We start from the raw sequence: 21,579 nt of genomic DNA, 5'->3' as shown, positions 1-21,579 counted from the left end.
GTAAAGTGTTGACATTTAAACTGTCAGTTAGCATGAGAGGTAGCACCTCATGGAGATGAATTTGACACTTCGTACATTTTGGGTCTATTGTTGCAGACTCAATTCTGCATTGGTGACCCTCTGTTCATGTTTGAGGTTTTCTCTATAATCGTGATAGCTATACATATGTTTTAAATAGAAGCTGAGTTTCTGGAGAGTAAGCTTTAGAGAAGTTGCAGTGCAATGTATGAGCACTTACTAGCTGTTTCCAAGTTTTGCACCTGACTTAATTTTTTAGGATATGTCTTCACTGCAGAATTAACTTAAGTGATTGGCACCCAAGTTAGTCTAACCTGGAAGTGAAAAGTCACTCTGCAAAGTCTCTCTTCACTGGTGTGACATTTGCCTGTATATCTCACTAGTTCTTCTAAGGGCATATCCCATGGTTCTTTGTGCTGCAGTAACATGACTAGGGCTAATTCTTTTAAGTGAATTGTGAGAGAAATGGTCTGTCCTTCTGGGAGGGGGGCAGGAGCAAATTTTGGGAAGACACTTGAGGACTACCAGCACTCAAGTGACTTAACCTTCATCCTTATTGCATGGTTGGCAGGTGAAAGCCTCACTTGGGTTTTAGCCTACAGCCCCAGACAAACCATCTGCTCAATGCTGAAAGTACTAACAAACTCTGGTCACAGAGTTTGGGTGTAGTCAGGAGGATTGGTAGGGAAACACTAGGTAAGAGTTTAACTGTGCTATGAAGATATACCCTTAGGGTATGTCTACAGTACGAAATTAGGTCGAATTTATAGAAGTCAGTTTTTTAGAAATCGTTTTTATATAGTAGATTGTGTGTGTCCCCACACAAAATGCTCTAAGTGCATTAACTCGGCGGAGTACTGAGGCTAGCGTCGACTTCCAGAGTGTTGCACTGTGGGTAGCTATCCCACAGTTCCTGCAGTCTCCGCCGCCCATTGGAATTCTGGGTTGAGATCCCAATGCCTGATGGGGCAAAAAACATTGTCACGGGTGGTTCTGGGTACATGTCGTCAGACCCCTCCCTCCCTCTGTGAAAGCCAACGGCAGACAGTCGTTCCTCGCCTTTTTTCCTGAGTTACCTGTGCAGACGCCATACCGCGGCAAGCTTGGAGCCTGCTCAGATCACTTTGGGAATTAGGAGCACATTAAATACCACGCGCATTATCCAGCAGTATATGCAGAACCTGGCAAAGCGAAACCGGGAGAGTAGGCGACGTCAGCACGGTGACAAGAGTGATGAGGACATGGACATAGACTTCTCTCAAAGCACGGGCCTTGGCAATGCAGGCATCATGGTGCTAATGGGGCAGGTTCATGCGGTAGAATGCCAATTCTGAGCCTGGGAAACAAGCACAGACTGGTGGGCCCGCATAGTGTTGCAGGTCTGGGACGATTCCCAGTGGCTGCGAAACTTTTGCAGGCGTAAGGGCACTTTCATGGAACTTTGTGACTTGCTTTCCCCTGCCCTGAAGTGCCAGAATACCAAGATGAGAGCAGCCCTCACAGTTGAGAAGCGAGTGGCAATAGCCCTGTGGAAGCTTGTAACTCCAGACAGCTACCGGTCAGTCGGGAATCAATTTGGAGTAGGCAAATCTACAGTGGGGGCTGCTCTGATCCAAGTAGCCAACGCAATCAAAGACCTGCTGGATATCAAGGGCAGTGATCCTGGAAAATGTGCAGGTCATAGTGGATGGCTTTTCTGCAGTGGGATTCGCTAACTGTGGTGGGGCCATAGACGGAACCCATATCCCTATCTTGGCACCGGAGCACCAAGCCGGCGAGAACGTAAACTGCAAAGGGTACTTTTCAATGGTGCTGCAAGCACTGGTGGATCACAAGGGACGTTTCACCAACATCAACGTGGGATGGCCGGGAAAGGTACATGACGCTTGCATCTTTAGGAACTCTGGTATGTTTCAAAAGCTGCAGCAAGGGACTTTATTCCCAGACCAGAAAATAACCATTGGGGATGTTGAAATGCCTATAGTTATCCTTGGGGACTCAGCCTACCCCTTAATGCCATGGCCCATGAAGCCATACACAGGCAGCCTGGACAGTAGTCAGGAGCTGTTCAACTACAGGTTGAACAAGTGCAGAATGGCTGTAGAATGTGCATTTGGATGTTTAAAAGTGCGCTGACGTAGTTTACTGACTCGGTTAGAACTCAGCAAAACCAGTATTCCCACTGTTATTACTGCTTGCTGTGTGCTCCACAGTATCTGTGAGAGTAAGGGGGAGACGTTTATGGCGGGGTGGGAGGTTGAGGCAAATCACCTGGCTGCTGGTTACGTGCAGCCAGACACCAGGGCGGTTAGAAGAGCACAGGAGGGCACGGTGCGCATCAGAGAAGCTTTGAAAACCAGTTTCATGACTGGACAGGCTATGGTGTAAAAGTTCTGTTCGTTTCTCATTGATGAACCCCCCCCCGCCCCTTGGTTCACTCTACTTCACCTATAAGCTAACCACCCTCTCCTCCTCCCTTCGATCACCGCTTGCAGAGGCAATAAAGTCATTGTTGCTTCACATTCATGTATTCTCTATTAATTCATCACACAAATAGGGGGCTATCTGCCAAGGTAGCCCAGGAGGGGTGGTGGAGGAGGGAAGGACAAGGCCACACAGCACTTTAAAAGTTTAAAACTTTAAAACTTATTGAATGCCAGCCTTCTGTTGCTTGGGCAATCCTCTGGGGTGGAGTGGCTGTGTGGCCAGAGGCCCCACACTGCATTCTTGGGCGTCTGGGTGAGGCGGCTGTGGGGAGGAGGGGGTTGGTTACACAGGGGCTGTAGCTGCGGTCTGTGTTCCAGCTGCCTTTCCTGCAGCTCAACCATATACTGGAGCCATATTACTTTGATCCTCCAGCAGCCTCAGCATTGAGTCCTGCCTCCTCTCATCACGCTGCCGCCACCTTTCAGCTTCAGCCCTCTCTTCAGCCTGCCACCTCTCCTCCCGGTCATTTTATGCTTTCCTGCACTCTGACACTGTCTGCCTCCACGCATTCGTCTGTGCTCTGTCAGTGTGGGAGGATAGCATGAGGTCAGAGAACACTTCATCGCGAGTGTGTTTTTTTCGCCTTCTAATTTTCACTAGCCTCTGGGAAGGAGAAGATCCTGTGATCCTTGAAACACATGCAGCTGGTGGAGGGAAAAAAAAAGGGACAGTGGTATTTAAAAAGACACATTTTATAGAACAGTGGGTACACTCTTTCACGGTAAACCTTGCTGTTAACATTACATACATAGCACATGTGCTTTTGTTTTAAGTCGCATTTTGCCTCTCCCCACCACATGGCTAGCCCCACCCCCTCCCCATGGCTAATAGTGGGGAACATTTCTGTTCAGCCACAGGCAAACAGCCCAGCAGGAACGGACACCTCTGAATGTCCCCTTAAGAAAAGCACCCTATTTCAACCAGGTGACCATGAATGATATCACTCTCCTGAGGATAACACAGAGAGATAAAGAATGGATGTTGTTTGAACTCCAGCAAACATACACTGCAATGCTTTGTTCTACAATGATTCCTGAGTACGTGCTACTGGCCTGGAGTGGTAAAGTGTCCTACCATGGTGGACGGAATAAGGCTGCCCTTCGCAGAAACCTTTTGCAAAGGCTTTGGGAGTACATCCAGGAGAGCCGTGAATGCCAGGGCAAATTAATCATTAAATATGCTTGCTTTTAAACCATGTATAGTATTTTAAAAGGTACACTCAACAGAGGTCCCTTCTCTGCCTGGTGGGTCCGGGAGGCAGCCTTGGGTGGGTTTGGGGGGTACTGGCTCCAGGTCCAGGGTGAGAAACAGTTCCTGGCTGTCGGGAAAACCGGTTTCTCTGCTTGCTGTGAGCTGTCTACAACCTCATCATCATCTTCCTCGTCCCCAAAACCTGCTTCCGTGTTGCCTCCATCTCCATTGAAGGAGTCAAACAACACGGCTGGGGTAGTGGTGGCTGAACCCTCTAAAATGGCATGCAACTCATCATAGAAGCAGCATGTTTGGGGCTCTGACCAGAGCTGCCGTTCGCCTCTCTGGTTTTCTGGTAGGCTTGCCTCAGCTCCTTAAGTTTCACGCGGCACTGCTTCGGGTCCCTGTTATGGCCTCTTGTCCTTCATGCCCTGGGAGATTTTGACAAATGTTTTGGCATTTCGAAAACTGGAACGGAGTTCTAATAGCACGGATTCCTCTCCCCATACAGCGATCAGATCCCGTACCTCCTGTTTGGTCCATGCTGGAGCTCTTTTATGATTCTGGGACTCCATCATGGTCACCTCTGCTGATGAGCACTGCGTGGTCTCCTCTGCTGATGAGCTTTGCACTCACCTGCTGCTTGCCACGCTGGCCAAACAGGAAATTGAAATTCAAAAGTTCGCAGGCCTTTTCCTGTCTACCTGGCCAGTGCATCTGAGTTGAGTGTGCTGTCCAGAGCGGTCACAATGGAGCACTCTGGGATAGCTCCGGGAGGCCAATACCGTCTAATTGTGTCCACAGTACTCCAAATTGGACCCGGCAAGGCCGATTTCAGCACTAATCCCCTTGTCGGGGGTGGAGTAAGGAAATCGATTTTAAGAGCCCTTAAAGTCGGAAAAAAGGGCTTTTGTCATGTGGACGGGTTAAATCGATTTAACGCTGCTAAATTCGACCTCAACTCCTACCGTAGACCAAGGCTTAGACTGTAAGTTGTCCAGAGTAGGTATTCTCTTATCTATGTGTGTACAGCATCCAGGAAAAGGGGGCTATAGTTTTGACTGGGACTTCTGGACATTACTAGAGTATGTTTATACTTGAAAAACCAAACCCCCGCCCCCCCCCAAAAAAAAAAAAGAAAAAGAAAAAAAACCAAAACCCACCCTTTTTTTCCCATTTGGTATACTTGTCCTCAGACTAAAACTGATGTTTGTCTTAAATGTTACCAATACATGAAGCAGTTTCCGTCTAAGTGTAGAACATCACCCACTTCATGTGAAACTTGAACTTGGTAACTTCCTTAAATGAAGTGATATGATGCAGAGTATTGAGAAATATGGAGGGAATAGGGAATCTGAAAAAATTCATACTTATGAAAACACATCCCTTGTAAAAAGCTCATCTTTTGATGTGGACAAAGTATGTTTATGATGTAGGCCGTTTGTGGTGATACCAATGATAGGTAAGCTTTGAGTTCAGCATATTGTATGGTAATTGTGAAAATTCTCATCTGGAATGCAAGATTTTCCTTTGGAAGTCCAAGGCAGGAAGAAGCACACCAAGATTTCTGGATCATCTGTTTGCTGTTGTGTGACCTAGAGAGAAGATAATCTTTAGGGTGGTCCACACAGTTAAATAGCTTTATCAGTCTTAAACTCTAGCAGTAAAAAGGAATTTTCCACCATTGGGGGATCTCCGTATCAGACTCTAAATTTCCAGATGAGGATTTTTTTTGAAAGAGTTGTCCACCTGCTGAGATGCAACCCATAATAAACCGTCCACTTGGTCATGTTTTACAAGCTCAAAAAATCATGAGTGGCAAGTGCTATAGTAGAGTGATGCTTCATCTCCTCTAGTGCTTGTAAATGTGCACAAGAACTTTTCATCAAAAGGGAAGAGAGCCATGGGAGAGGGGTTGGGTGGAGGATTAACTGAGTTTCTTCTTCCCCGCTCTCCGTTCACTTGTGAAAATAGGATAAATCTTCCACTGGTAACCTTCTGGATGACTTGGCAAGGTATGGATAGTTGTCACTTCCCCAGCAGTAAGATAAAATAGATCAGGTGATAAAAGTGGTGTCTCATAAGTGTTGCTATGGAATCTCAGTTCTTTTGAATGAGGTAAGGCCTTTAGTGTGCATTAAAGGGTGTGTGAAGCTTTGTGAAGCTGCTTCATGCATAGCCATTTTTTTCAGAAGTTGGAATGGGCTAGTGAGCTGAACTAAAAGGGAACTACCTATAATTTCATAGTTGAGGATTCATAATGGAACCTACCTAATACTGGAGGGCTCTAGAAATGGAGACCCAGTGAAAAGTGAAATGATTTCAGGAATTTGAGCTCTTGTAAATCTTGAGCCTAGATAATGTCCACACATTAGTAACAGATACTAGGCCCCAAAGTTAAAGGCTTCTTTTGAATGGTCTCTTTAATCTGTGCCCCAGGAAACAGTTATCTGTTCACCATGTGAGTGGTTATATTAAGTGGGACATTACAATTGTTCAGACATGCCCTTTCTTACATATGCCTATCTGTGCGCAAGTTGATTGTCAGTGAGAAAGTCAGCTGTCAAACAATTAAATGTCAAGTCCTGTTCATTTTGAGAACTCACTGGATATTCCATTGTCTGAAATAAAGACTGTGGATTGGAATAAATTGAGTCTTTTGTAAAACTATTTAAACAAGTAGCAGAGAAACTCCTATTCAGATTTTCACCTCTATGCATGTCATATCTTAAAATGTTTTGTCTGTTGCATCCTAAAAGGATTTTACATTCTTTATTAGTATTTTTGATTACAATACTGAACAAGTACTTTTTAGATGCTGAATTGCCTAATTTGAAGTACTTATGCTGAGCCATGTATATGTGCTATATAGAAGGCTGATGTTTTTTAAGCCAATCCAGTGAGTGAGACTCAAGGAAAAGCAATGGAAACCTTATAGGAAACTAAACATTGCACTGTCAGAAGTTGATACAGATGTAGGCTTTAACACAAGTCTAAAACTTGTGTAACTATTCCTCTAAACAAAATGAATGGCCTGTGTATTTCATTTTAATGAACATAGGCTAGCCTAACTGTTATGTCCGCTTTATATTTTAATTGTTTGATTTTTTTTTCCCTCCTTCATCTTAAAGGTGCCCAAATACTATGGTGAGTGATATAGAAATGTCTATTAAAATAAATTACTGTACCAATTTCTGTCTTTACCTATGTTTTGGTGAACTGCAGCTGGCCTCTGCTTCTGAAAGGATCCTATTTAAGATGGTCATTTTCTTTCCATTGCTGCCCTATTGATTGTATTCAGTTACGCATACTATAAATGCACGAAAGGGGAGAACTACACAATGGGGATGTGGCCAAACCTTTCTGTTGCTGGGTATAAGGGGTCCTGTGTGAGGGCAGTTCATGTATAAAGGCATTGCCATTCAATATGCATTCTTTTCTTTCTCTTTCTCTCAAAATCCTGTGTTTTCCATGGAGGTGTAAGACCAGAGTGGTGGCATTTACTGCTGGTGTCATTGCTTTTTGGGTTGAGGTTTTCATTGGATTTAATTACACCATCCTAATCTCTGAGATATAGAGGCTGCTTCGTAGCTAGTGCTCTGTGCTGTTGTTCAAGAAATCTAGATTTGATTCATGGTCCTCGTGCCTTGTTCTTTGGTCCATTGTGGATTGAGTGTCCTGCAGAGCCATAGCACTCAACGCAGATGGCCAATTGAAAGGAAAGGCAATGCAAGGCACTTCCTAAGTGACTTTTCCAATCAGTCTGGAAGCAGTGTTGACAAGATTTTATAGAATTCCTTTTAAAATCATTAGCTGGATCGAGTGGCTGCAATGTAGGAATCAAAGATTATATGGTTGGGAAAAGTATAAAGGGATATGTCCTTATGGCTGTCGCAATGGAGGATGAACCTCAGGAGGGAAATTAGGACTTGTCTGTACTACAGAGTTTTGTCAACAAAAGTTATGTCAACACTCAGAAAGCACTATAATAAAAATTGGTATTGCATGTTCACACTCGCTCCCTCTGCCAGCAGTGTGTGTCCACTTTTGGGGCACTAACATCGACACTGTGAGCAGTGCACTGTGGGTACCTGTCCCACAGTCCAGCTCAACATCTTCTGTCACTAGGTCTTGTGGGAAGGCGGAGCAGATCGTGGCGCATCTTGGGACGGGGCTCAATATCCAATGATGTGTTGCTTTCTGTCGCAGCATTTGAGGGTCTTCTGGCTTTCTTTCGCAGCATTTTCCAATGGCCCTTGTTTGCTGTGCACCCCGACATCTTTGTGAGAAGGGATGGATCCCAGACTGCTCTCCTGTGCTCTGATAACTGTCATGAAGACATGACGAATGGCAGTGCAGTTAATCCTGGCATTCCTAACTGAAGAAGACTCTCAGTTGCCTGATGTGCTATGAGCAACTTTCGACTGCTTTTGGCATTCACAGAACAGCTTCAGAGCGTGGACCATAGCTTTTGGGCTTGGGAAACAAGCACTGAATGGTGGGATTGTATCATCATGCAGGTGTGGGATGACGAGCAGTGGCTACAGAACTTTTGGATGCGGAAAGCCACCTTCCTGGAACTGTGTGCGGAGCTCTCCCCAGCACAGGGCAGCTCTCATTCTGGTATCCTTATCGGTAGAGAGGTGTTTGACAATTGCTGTGTGGAAGCTGGCGACTCCAGAGTGCTACTGGTCGGTCATGAATCAATTTAGAGTTGGGAAGTTGACTGTTGGGGCTGCATTAATGCAAGTGTGCAGGGCAGTTAATTACATCCTGCTACAAAGGACTGTGACTCTGGGAAATGTGCATGAAATAATGGACAGCTTTGCAGAAATGGGTTTCCCTAACTGTGGAGGGGCTATAGATGGTGCACACATTCCAATTTTGGCTCCAGACCATCTTGCAACGGAGTGCATCAATAGGAAGGGGTATTTATCCATGGTGTTGCAGGCGCTTGTGGATCACCGTGGGTGTGTCACTGACATGAGTGTGGAGTGGTCCAGGAAGATGCATGAGCATGCATCAGCAGTAACACAGGCCTATATAGAAAGTTACAAGCGGGGACTTTCTTTCCAGACCAGAAGATTACACTGGGGGATGTTGTTGAAATGCCCATAGCGATCCTGCGACTTGGCGTACCCCTTACAACGATGGCTCATGAAACCTTACACAGGAAACCTGGACAGCAGTCAGGAGCTGTTCAACAACAGGCAGAATAGGTGCCAGATGTCAATGGAATGTGCCTTTGGCCAATGAACAGTGCACTGGTGATGCCTTTATGGTAGGTTAAAACTCAATAAGGATAATATTCCCATGGTCATAGCTGCATGTTGTACATTGCATACTCTTTGTGAAGCTAAGAGTGAAAGATTTGCTCGGGGTGGAGAGCTGAGGCAGGCTGCTTGGCTGCTGATTTTGAGCAGCCAGATACCAGGGCTATCGGGGGAGTTGGGGGGGGGGCAATTCGAATCAGGAAGGCTTTGAGGCAACACTTTGAAAATGAGAACCAGTAATGTAGATCTCTGTGTTTGGCACTGCAATGCTATATTACATGTAGTTTTCCTAGAAAGCAGCGGTGACATTTGAGGCCTTACATTCCATTAAGTAAACGATGAAATTGTCTGTGTACGTATTGGAGTACCTGCTATCTCAATTTGTAGGAAACAAATAAAGATGAGTTACCGTTCAAAAACTTTGCTTTTATTGCTATCATTTTGAAGGTTGTCCAAGGGGGTGGAGTGAGGGGGAAACCGAGAAGCCCTGGAAAGGGGAAAGGACTGTGCAGGTGGCATGGTTTTTTTTTTTTTTTTGGCCAGGTGTGGGGGGGAATGGAAAAGAGTTCTGAATGTGCTGCAGGGGAGGGCGGGCACCTGGCTTTTGGCTTCCCTCCGTTCCTCGTGTTCCCTTTTTTTTCCTGCATTGAAGAAGTGCAGTACCTCCAGGAACACGTTGTCTTTTTTCCGTCTTGGGCTCTTTCTTATCTGGCGCCGACAGTTGGCTGGTGTGTGTGGGGTGTTCCTGAAGGCCACATCTGCTGAAGCAGAAGCAACAATGCACAGAAGCATGATTAAGTTCATGCACAGCATTGAAACATTTCAGTAAAACACACCTTTTGTACTATAACACTCACTTTCTAACTGACCCTTGGCAAGCACATATCTCTGTGAACACCGAAAGCACGGTGAGTGTTGGCTGGGGGGTGCTCTACATAAAGAAAAGAGCACTCTGCAAGGGTTGCGGTGCAGCCAACTATGGAAAAAAATTCTAAAATTCTTCCACACTTTTACACAGGTACGGGTCATTGTAGCAGATATCTCACTGCTGAGGGTAAGCCAGGAAGCAAGGGCACATGTACTAAACGCTTGTGGCTTCCGTCCTGGTCCCTATGCTGCTCGCCTGTGTATTGCTTTGGTCCCTGCACAAGTGATTGCCAAATGTCACAGGAAAGTTTCCAGTGGGGGAAGGAACAAAGCTGCTCAGCCAAGGAACCTTCGGCAGAGGATTACAGAGTACCTCTAGGAAACTTTCCTAGAGATCTCTCTGGAGAATTACTGTGAGATCTCAGCGTGCATCAACACCCTGTTCCACTGTACTGATTAGCTATACAGGGAAATGTCCAGCTTATAGAAATAGAACCAGCCTTCTATATGTCTATACCCCGAACCCATCTCCACACGACACAAACCACAGCCACTTACCAGGCGTCTACTCTCCTGCTTCTTGCTCACTGGAGAGCAACTGCTGAGACTGGCTAGACACCGCCAGTACAGTTGCGACCCCACCTGGAGCTCCACATCGTTATCTAACTCCATCTCTTCATCAGTGACTTTGTCCTCTGGGATAGGTGCTCTTTCCACCGCCTCCAGGCCCGCCGAAGTATCCCGGGGGCTGTTGGTGATGGAAGTGGGGTTGCCACCTGGGATAGCGTCCAGCTCCTTATAGAACCAACAGGTCTTAGGTGCAGCACCGGAGCGCTGGCTTGCCTCCCTCGCCTTATGGTAGGCCTGCCTCAGCTCCTTTATCTTCGCTCTGCACTGCAGCATGTCCCAATCATAGGCCCTTTCGCACAAGCCTTGAGAAATCTACCCGTAGGTATCAACATTTTTACGGCTCAAACCTAGCTGGGACTCCACAGCCTCCTCTCCCCATATACCGAGCAGATGCAGCAGCTCCATAGTGGTCCAAGCAGGAGAGCATATGCTGCAATAACCTGCCATGGTCACCTGGGAAGGTGGGATGAGACCTCTCCACACCAAGCAAACAAGAAATGGAATTTCAAAAATTCCTAGGGCTTCCAAAGGGGAGGGGTAGATGGTTGTTTACCTGGCTGCAGGGTGTTGGAGTTCAAACGGCTGACCAGAGCGGTCAGGATGGACATTGTGGGACACCGCCTGGAAGCCAATTAAAGCAATAAAATCAAGCATGGTGTCTACACTGGCACTTTGTCTATGAACATTTTGCACAAAAAGCCTTCTCTCTCTCTCATATCAGGGTGGTTTTATTTTGTCATCAAAACAGTGCATTTTTGCTTCTGAAAGTTGCATCGCAATGTGTCTGCATCCACTGTTTTTGTCGACTTTATAGTGTAGACGAGGCCTTAGAAAGTAGCATACAAGTGGGTAGTCTGAGGAATTAAAGAAATTGTACATGTTGATAGAAGGAGTAGGAATGACAGTGTTGAAGGAAGACTTTTGTTGGAAGCTCCCAAGTAGTCTGGTTAGGGGAAGCCAAATGAATGAAGATACATTACCACAGAGGAAGAAGGAAAAGAGAGGCATGTTTTGGACCCTGGACTGCTGAGTGGGAGGAAAAGAGCTTGTAAATGATACCTGCAGTCTAACTACATTAGGTTTGCTGTTGTGACGCTTTACTAGCTGGTCAACATTATCTAGCAGAGCACAATGTGTGTGTGTATGTACTACTGGGGATATAGAGGTTATTCATGTTGGTTCAGAATGGGGGAAAGAATTGCTTGGACTGCCTGCTGTAGCTTGTACCATAGTACATGCTTTCCACACTTAGTGTTTGAGGAGTGTGGAAGTGGTTGTGTGGCTGAATAACTTGGTATTCCTGGAATTGTTCTGTAGGTAAATGTCTATGGAGCTATCTGTGCCAGGCTAAAGAGCTGGCTGCTTGGATTGTTGTGTAGACAAGAATGCTCTCTTTGTATAGCTAGAAGGCTGACACACAATGTTGTAGAACAGTGCTTGCTCTGTCTGTCTTGGCATGCCTTTAGCAGGCTCTGTGTTGTAAGCACTTGTCCTTAAAGCAGCTAGAATAGAGATGTCTGATGGCAGGCCAGTTATTAAAATCAGCAATGGCCCTGCAAAACTGGAAGTTCAGAATATGGTCTTCAGTCCTAGAGAAAACTTTTGGATGTTTTTTTGTCTGCAGTCGGGAGAGAAGAGTATTAAATTTAATTGTGGATTTGGTAATGGCCTAATAACATCAGCTTTTGAAATGCTTTATCCATTATATTTCCTGACAAAATCAGTGAGCTTGAGTTTATTTTCAGGGCCCCTGCTAGCCTAGTTAAGTATCCTTTAAAACCCACCTTGCAGAATGTATGTTTAATTGCAGCTAAGGTAGCAAAAGAATCTTATTAAGCATTGAACCTCACGGGAAAGCTTGTGGCGCTTTTCTCAGCAGTGTTCTTTGCGCATAAGTCTGGCACTGGAAATGGACTGGGGCAATGTTTTTCATTTGGTGTACAGCTGAATAATGAACTACAGTACTAAACCGGAACCTTCAGAAGTCAACAGCTAGTTACCTAGCTTTGTTCAGCAGCTAGTTTTCTGAATGAGAGCAGGAAGGAGCTAGTCTTTCCATTCTTAGAGACTAACCAATTTATTTGAGCATGAGCTTTCGTGAGCTACAGCTCACTTCATCGGATGCATACCGTGGAAACTGCAGCAGACTTTATATACACACAGAGATCATAAAACAATACCTCCTCCCACCCCACTGTCCTGCTGGTAATAGCTTATCTAAAGTGATCATCAAGTTGGGCCATTTCCAGCACAAATCCAGGTTTTCTCACCCTCCTCACCCTCCACCCCCCCCCCCCCACACACACAAACTCACTCTCCTGCTGGTAATAGCCCATCCAAAGTGACAACTCTCTACACAATGTGCATGATAATCAAGGTGGGCCATTTCCAGCACAAATCCAGGTTTTCTCACCCCCCCACCCCCATACACACACAAACTCACTCTCCTGCTGGTAATAGCTCATCCAAAGTGACCACTCTCCCTACAATGTGCATGGTAATCAAGGTGGGCCATGTCCAGCACAAATCCAGGCTTTCTCACCCCCCCCCCCCGGGGACACACACACACACACACACAAACTCTCTCTTATCATGCACATTGTGTAGAGAGTTGTCACTTTGGATGGGCTATTACCAGCAGGAGAGTGAGTTTGTGTGTGGGGGTGGGGTGGGGGGGAGGGTGAGAAAACCTGGATTTGTGCTGGAAATGGCCCAACTTGATGATCACTTTAGATAAGCTATTACCAGCGGGACAGTGGGGTGGGAGGAGGTATTGTTTTATGATCTCTGTGTGTATATAAAGTCTGCTGCAGTTTCCACGGTATGCATCCGATGAAGTGAGCTGTAGCTTACAAAAGCTCATGCTCAAATAAATTGGTTAGTCTCTAAGGTGTCACAAGTACTCCTTTTCTTTTTGCGAATACAGATTAACACGGCTGTTACTCTGAAATCTTTCCATTCTGGTCAGCATTGTAACAAGTACTACAAAGTGCTTTTTCAGTGGACATTTTAAGTCAAGGGGTAGCTTCTGTTTTGAGACCATGTTTTTTGCATGTATAATCCTCCACTACTGTTCTGACTGCTAATCATTTAGTTAATGTGACTGACATTCCTGGTAGACAAAACTCTGGGATGAACTTGAATGCATAAAGTTGACAATTTCTCTGAAATTTCCTGTTACTTTTCCTGGTTGCATCCTTTTTTGAAAACAAATGTTTAACACAACTTTGTTTGGCACTCCAGTGATATGGCTCCAGTTGTGATCTGGTTAAAGTTTACATATGGATGCATAGTAACCTGTCTCCTGGATTGGGTAAATTAGACTCTCATTTAGATGTCTGTTCCAAATATAAATGGGTTTGCAGATTTCTGAAATTTTGAATGGTGTCCAAAAAGCTATGTAGATTATAAAATGACTCGCAGCGTAATTTCCCCACGTATTGCAGATCCTTATTTTGGGTCTAGATTAAGTGATTAAAAACTGGTGTCTAGGGGTCAAGGGGTTTTAATTCATTAGCGAACTGACCGACATTTAAGATGTCAGGTTTCAGGAAACGTTTGTATACACAGGCTTGAACAATACTCTTTAACATTCCATGTCTCCAGGCTATATGAAGAAGGGAAATTCTAATGGGATCAGACTTTATTTAGCCCTTGAAGTGTCATAGTAGTAAACCTGTGGACTGTAATATGGTGGGGAACTTCTCACCAGACTTAGGCCTGGTCTACACTTAATTTAGGTTGACTTAGCTAGGTGGCTATGAGGTGTGAAAAATTCACACCCTGCAGAGATGCAGTTATGGACCTGAGCCCCGGTGTTGACACCGCTAGGTCAGTGGAAGAAAGTCATCCGTTGATCTGGCTGCCACCTTTGAGGGTTGGATTAACGAGGGTGACAGAAAAGCGCCATGTGTCCCTGCAGTGGGTCTCTGTAGTGTGGCACTACAGCTGTGATAAGTAGCCATAGAGAGTTCCTTGTTTGAATCCTGCAGTGTGGTTCCTGGCATTTTTCATATCGTGACTTCATGTGACAGAACAAAAGCTTTTGAACTCCTTCCCGTCGAGTGATCAAGAAAGGAAGGATGTTTGAGACTCCCTTGGACCTGTTTGGGGTTCCCCTGCTGAGAGCTCCTGTGGTCGTGGATTGTACTGGCAATAGGGTACTGAGTCTGAGTTATTTTTGGAACACCTTGCTGAAAAGATCCTTAGGCAGAGAAGGTGGGAACACTCCACTGTCTGATTTGAATACATAATGATGCTGTACCTGCAACACTGCTGTATGCAGGATGGAAACACCTTCACGGTTACTGCTTACTGGCTAGAATCAACAGGTCACTGTGCTAATCTCCACTGCAATGCTTTGATAGGCTTATGTAAGGGTGATTCCAGTATTCATATAGAATTGTTTTTCACTTCAGTGTAGTGAAATAAACGTGATTTAAAAACCATACTTGGTTCAAATCTGAGTGTATTATGGATGAGACAAATCATTGAGCCCCATAAAATAAAAAATCACCCACTTTGTACATTTTTAAACATGTCAAACCGTGTTCTGTGAACAAGCAGAAACGCTGGATAATTGTAGTGATATGCTGTTGTACAGCTTGTCATATCTATCATATAGCACATCAGAGAGTGGAGAACCTTGTGTGCAGGAGGGAAGGAATGATGACGAGTAGAGCCTTGTCTTGTAACTTAAAGTATTAAATACCTTGCTGAGTGTATGTTCTGTTTAAGGCTATGTTTTAGTCACAGGTATCTTCAAGGAAAACCAGGAAATGCTAGGTTTTGGCTATCCTCTGTGTATTTGAAATAAATAAATAAAAAAGGCGGGGTGACTGAGAGCATGCAAAGTAGAGAACAAAAAACGCCAGGCATTCTATGTTCTTTATAAAGAAGTGAAAGGGTACTTTTTGTCCTTTTGCTGTTGCTCACCTTCAATCTAGTGATCTAGGAATAAACCAATTTAAGAAATGGATACATTCCCATTCTCACTTCTTGTTATCCTCTGATGCCTTTATAGTTTTACTCTAGTATATTTAATTTATATAGTTCAGTATGGTGAAGTTGCTGAAGCTCTTGATGGTACCTGTGTATTGAAGTACAAAGTAGCTGGTAGTCTAGGTTTTAGTAATCTCTGTCGGGTTATGATTTAATAGTGACTCTTGTAACAGGGAAAGTTGAATAGAATTGCTTACACTTACACCAACCAGTTATCTGGGTTTGCAAGGGTGATAAAACAGTGGCATGTTAAAATATTAGAGTTGATATGTTGTACCATGTAGTTCAGGTGGAGGAGATATGCATAAATTGACTATCTCCAATAACACACCATTCATTTATTATAGAAGAAAAATGAGTAAACATACCTAAATGCTTATCAGAGCCAGAGTTAGCTAGGCATCTTCCAACCATTCCCTTTTGTTTACAATAGCTTATTAGCAATTTCTTAGCTGTCAGACCTCTGAAATACTCAGTTCTAAATTTTTGTACAGGTTTTAGGAATCTTATGACATACATCCCCCATGTCCTAGACATTCCCTTTTGGTATAATCTTACAGGGGGAAGGATCATTGTGTAAGGCACCTGAATATTATAGTAATGCAAGCGGTATAAAAACTTATATTGCCTGTACTGACAGAATTTCTCCAGCAGAGTGAAACTGAAGCAACCCCAGTGATAGCTAAGTGTTCCATGTCAGGTTTTAACTTTAGAGGCATTTTGGTATCCCTCATACCCTGAAAATGTGAATGCTAGACATCTAATAAAAATTCTTGCATAAATAGATAAATATACGAAAACTTGAAAATTGTCAAGCGATGGTATGTACATACTTAATTCTGTTAGATGGCTGCTTTATAAATTTGGCAAAGACACTATCCCTACCCCAAAGTTTGCAATATAAGCTAGACAGTACAATTCAGCCTCTTGGGGTAGAGAACCAAAAATTAGATAGCTTAGGCATTAGGGACACAAGGAATCTCAGTTCTGTATTATAAACACACATGTAGGAAGCCATGCACATATGTATTCTGAAGTTTGATTTCTGAGGAAATCTATGCAAGTAAACTGGCATTAGTGGGTTTAAGACTTGGTCCTTACCAAAATCTCCATCAGAAGTCGTATATCAAAATATTTCCATCTTGCATGTAAGGTATAATGTGGATGCAATTATGTGGGTATAGTTAAATGCATGCTGCAGCCTGTTTTCTCTGAAATAATGCTTGATCACCTTTCTACCTTTTGCGTTACCAGTTAAGTCCTATAACTAAGTAATATATGAGAAGGCTGCATCTTATAGGCATGGTTTCATTAGATAAAGGTAAAGCATCTTCCTCCTCCCACATGCTTCGGCAGAAGCTCCCGTGTGGTGAGCCTGGCACAAGTTGCCACAAATTATATTTGATCACTGTTTGAATGCTGCAAATAATTTGTGAGTCTGTCATTGAATATTATAGGCTAATTAGTCAGCTTTTTAAGTGTTTTCTTATTTGGTATCTACATTCTGGGAATAGCTACCTTGCTGACTTGTCATTCAGTGCTCTATTTGTTTTGTTAATATAAGACAAAGTTATCAAATGACACCCAAAAGTGATGCTCTGTGGTGACACATTGTGCCTTTCTCTCCCCCATTCTAGGGCATATTCCCTTGTGGATTCCAGCCAAGTGTCTACATTCCTGATTTCCATTCTCCTTATAGTCTATGGAAGCTTCAGGTAAGACTGTTTTCTAAAGCTTCTATTTATATTTCAGATGTAAACTTCATCATGAAGAGCATCTGCATTCAGCTTGTTAAACATATCAGTGCCTGCTTGTTAGGAGGGGGAAGACACACATGTCACTTAGAGCTAGACCTGTTCTCGAAGACACAACAAAGAACTGACTAATACTTAGAAGTTAACAGTCTGACTTTATTTAGTATGTGTGTGTGTTTCTATCTTTCTCAGACTGATACTTGTTGTAAATTGACTTGAAACTTTTACTTTTGGTTCTGAGAAGGATATAAAGGAGAGGAAGAAAATGGAAGGACCTGGTGTATTTGGAAGATCAGTTTCTGAAGTATAACTATGTGAAGGCAAATTAAGGTTCAAGTATACCACAGTAGCATCAACTATGTGAAGGCAAATCAAGTATACCATAGTAGCATTTTACACTATATATGGATTAAATTGGCCAGGGACACATTTTTCCCCATCCATTTGAAATTATCTTGGAGGCTACAAAAGGATTAAATAAGGTATTTTTGATACATAGTCGATATAGCAAAGTCACAGAGGACTGTATAACTGCTTGTCACTGTTTTCTACATCATAGAATTGGTGGTTGATGTAACCGAAACCTGTAAAATATATTTGTGTCTTTAAATATTAAGTTAATTGACCCTTGCGTAGCAGGAAAGTTGTGAAAGTAACTATCCATTGTGTTAGGGGCCTCCAGTTTAGTTTAGAGAAACCAGTTGAACTGTGGCAGTTCAGGGAGGAAGGGAATACAGAATGTATTGCATCAAGTATGAAATGTTTGACTACTTTGAATATGGCAAAGAGACAAGGTGCACCAGATGAACAAAATATGTAATTTCTAGTTAGTTGCACCCCTAACATCTTAAAAATTATGAAAAACATGTTTGCTTTATTTAGAAAGCTTGGGAAAACAATAGTACAGAACTTCTTGTTACTAATACGTCTATGGTAAACAGCCAGAAATACACAGTGAGCAACTCCCTTCTCTTCATGTGTCAGTATATTTATACCTACATCTGTAATTTTCACTCCATGCATCTGAAGAAATGGGTTTTTTACCCACGAAAGCTTATGCCCAAATAAATCTGCCAGTCTTCAAGGTGCCACCAGACTCTTCATTGTTACAGTGAGTAATGCATCACAAAATCACTTTTTTTTTTTTTAAATATTCCAAAAGCAGGTGTCACTATCATTAAGGTTAGGCAGGTATCACTTGATATTCAGAGGGGTAGTATTGCACATTGGATAGTATTAGAGCTGAAGAAGCCTTTCGTCAAAGAAAACCTTACAGAAGGTATATAAACAAAAAGGGCAAAGAAAGTATGGAGAACAAATAGCCAAGTATATTAAGATGATTTTCACCTAGAATATTTAAAGATTCGTTAGAGAGTTTTGGACCCATCTAGCTTATGGCCAAGGGGGTAATTAAAGTGAATACTGTATTTGTGGAGAAGTTACGGGTAAACTTCGTAATTTTACTGTGGTTGGATGTTTGGATTTACATGTCAGTAAAAAGAGTGCATAGCCATATACTCTAGGAGACCTTAAAATTACTGTTTTAAGATGCAACAAAACATAAAGTACAGCAGCACAGTGCAATATAAACCACCAGCAATGAGCCAGGAACTCTCAAACTTAAATCACCCTCCTCTTCCAATAGTTCTCCACCTTCAAAATTCCCCCCTTCACCACTATACCCCTTTTTATATATTCCCCAGAAAAAAGATGAGCTTTGCCGTGTGTCCTGATGGTCTCCAGATTTCGGCCATTACAACCAAACTGGGAAGTGAATTCCAAAACTGAGGGGTCCTCAGAGTGTGTCTACACAGTATCTCCCCCTGTTCTTTTATACCGATAGGACTTCAGCTTATCTCTGCTATGGTGGTGGTCTGGAAGATGATGGAGAGAAATTTCCATCCCCTTTGCTTTGCTGGTCAGGCTAATGTAATGATTTATACAGGAAATCATTGTATGGTGTTAACAGAAGCATCCAAGATATAGTTAAGCTATTTAAGAAATTTAGGTGCAATGGTAATTTGCAAGATGGTATTCATTTGGGAGTTCATAAAGCAATAAAACACTAAAAGAACTTCTGCTGAAATAGGTAGTATTTCCTAAAACAGCACTTGTCCCTGAAGAAAGGTGCAATATTTGTAACATTCCTATCTTCAAAAAGAAAATACTGATCCCTGAAACTATAGATCTGTGAATCGCATCTCACTACCATATAAACTTTAAGGACTGCTTAATACAGCACGTGGATAAACCGTAACCAAATCATTACTACTCTGAGTAAGCGTATACTTCTCTGAACTATTATTTTATAGAAAAATAGTGAACTAATGTAAAATGGGGAGCTGTTGGATGCACTTTAGGTAATAATTAATTGGAAAATGGATTGTTAGATTGGCTTTTGAACAAGTTCTTTGTAAGAAGCTATTAAAATAACTGCAGTTTCTGTTTTGTAAAATGACTTAAAAATGGTATTGAGGAGTTTCCATGTTGACATAAAGAAAAGGAGTACTTGTGGCACCTTAGAGACTAACAACACTTCACTCACTACAGCTCACTTCAGCTGTAGCTCACGAAAGCTTATGCTCAAATAAACTTGTTAGTCTCTAAGGTGCCACAAGTACTCCTTTTCTTTTTGCAGATACAGACGAACACGGCTGCTACTCTGAAACATGTTGACATAGTGATTTCATGGGTGGGTTGCCCTGTAAAAAAGCTTGTCTGTCTCCTTTGTGAAATCAGTTTGGGATCTGATAGTCAAGCTGGGTTCTTCTCTTGTCACTAATATAGATGAATAATCTTGCAAGTGAGACTATTCTCTCATACTTTGGATTATCTGTTTCGTTTAGGCCCGGGATAACGAGTGTGCAGAAAGCTAGTGCATCAGAGATGTTACATAGTTGTTACTGATGACATTATTTGGTTTTCAGGATCTTTAGTACTAGTAGCAATGTGCTGGCTCTACAATGCTATTTTAATCACGTTTCAGAGTAGAACATTCCTTAAAGTCCTCTTATTGATCAGCCCATATAAATAAGGAACAGTTGTACAACATGGCTACTCAGCATAGGCAGAAGCTGATACTGGTATGTCCCAATCATCAGCATTGGAATCAGGGTCATTAAGGAAAATTGTGGAAAACTATAGAAGAATCTAACTTAACTAGTAGCAATCAGATGAGTTGGTAGAATGATGTTGGATAATTGTGATAAACATAAGGTAAATGCAAATTGAGAAAATATCCCATACCAGCCCAGAAAGCTCCTTTTCCCATCACCATGAATAACTAAATTTTTTGATGCTGGTAGAGACATCTAGCTTTCTATTTTGAGTACATGGAAGCATCTTTCTATTGGTTGTTTTGGGCAGTCTCTTCCTGCTCAGAGAGGTGTACTTAAATTCCCTACTCCACTTTCTAATCTTGGTTTAAACTACAGCTTCTTAATTTAGGTGATGGTGACCTGACTTCTTCTTAGCATGGGCTTGTCTACACTGGCACTTTACAGCGCTGCAACTTTCTTACTCAGGGGTGTGAAAAAACACACCCCTGAGTGCAGCATGTTTCAGCACTGTAGAGTGCCCGTGTTAACAGTGCACCAGTTCTGGGAGCCATGCCTCTTGTGGAGGTGGGTTTTTTTATCTTTTTATCTTTGCAGGCAGCATGGGTAAAGATTATGAAAAGACCTGTTAGGCACCAATACAAACTTGCCCAAAATAAACAAGTTTTGACTAGTTCTAAAGCACCGGTCTTCAAAAGACCTTACTAAAACTATCCTTGTATTGTTTTTTTAGTGATTTTGAGACCATTTATATCTGACAACAAAATGCCCAAGTTAAAGCATAAATTGCCTACCATCTGTGGATGGTCATCTTCAGATTTTGTTCCTCTAGTTCTGTCTGTCCATCTGTCTCTCTCTCTCATTTTTTAATGACACAATACTAGATCCTGGGTCACAGGACGTGTTTAACTAGAGCTTAGGGTACAGTATTACAGCTTTAATGTTTTCATCCATAAAGGCCTTTGAACCCTTGCTGTTTCTATCTGCAAAGCAGGAATTAAGTGTGAGAAATACAGTAATTTAAACTTTGCATGCTGTTGCTTTTCTCCAGCTGTGCTGAAGAACACCCCTGGACATCCAAGAATGTGACAGTAGTGTCATAAGGAATGTGAGGAAAATGACAGTAATACCACGTTCTGTCTCTTCACATGGAGAGAGTCATTAGAATCAGGGTTGAGTCTCAGATTTTTCTGCAAGTTCGGTTGATTCAGGTAACAGTAGCCAGGATACAAATATTCTAGACCTAGGTTAGTGTTTTTCCTTACGTTCATTAAAAAACAAAACACAAAAACCCACAAATAC

General features: G+C 42.8%; 1 protein-coding gene across 3 annotated transcripts in view; it reads left to right on the top strand.

Annotated features, from left to right (window-relative positions):
• Positions 1-21,579, top strand: part of SPPL3 (signal peptide peptidase like 3) — a 147,654-nt gene that overhangs the window by 66,008 nt on the left and 60,067 nt on the right. For 2 of the 3 annotated variants that reach the window (XR_012155127.1, XM_073313427.1), the window contains exon 1: positions 17,046-17,182. Coding sequence is in view for 2 of the 3 variants with exons in the window: in XM_073313427.1 (XP_073169528.1) it covers positions 17,061-17,182 (122 nt within the window). In the remaining variant the exon portion in view is untranslated. Of the gene's footprint in view, positions 1-17,045; positions 17,183-21,579 lie in introns of those variants that run through there. The other variant, XM_073313428.1, reaches the window with a different exon arrangement.

The sequence above is a fragment of the Lepidochelys kempii genome, chromosome 15, assembly GCF_965140265.1.
Source record: "Lepidochelys kempii isolate rLepKem1 chromosome 15, rLepKem1.hap2, whole genome shotgun sequence".
In the NCBI taxonomy this organism is placed as follows: Eukaryota; Metazoa; Chordata; order Testudines; family Cheloniidae; genus Lepidochelys; species Lepidochelys kempii.
The sequence above is the reverse complement of the archived record's forward strand: the minus strand, read 5'-3'. Positions and strand labels throughout refer to the sequence as shown.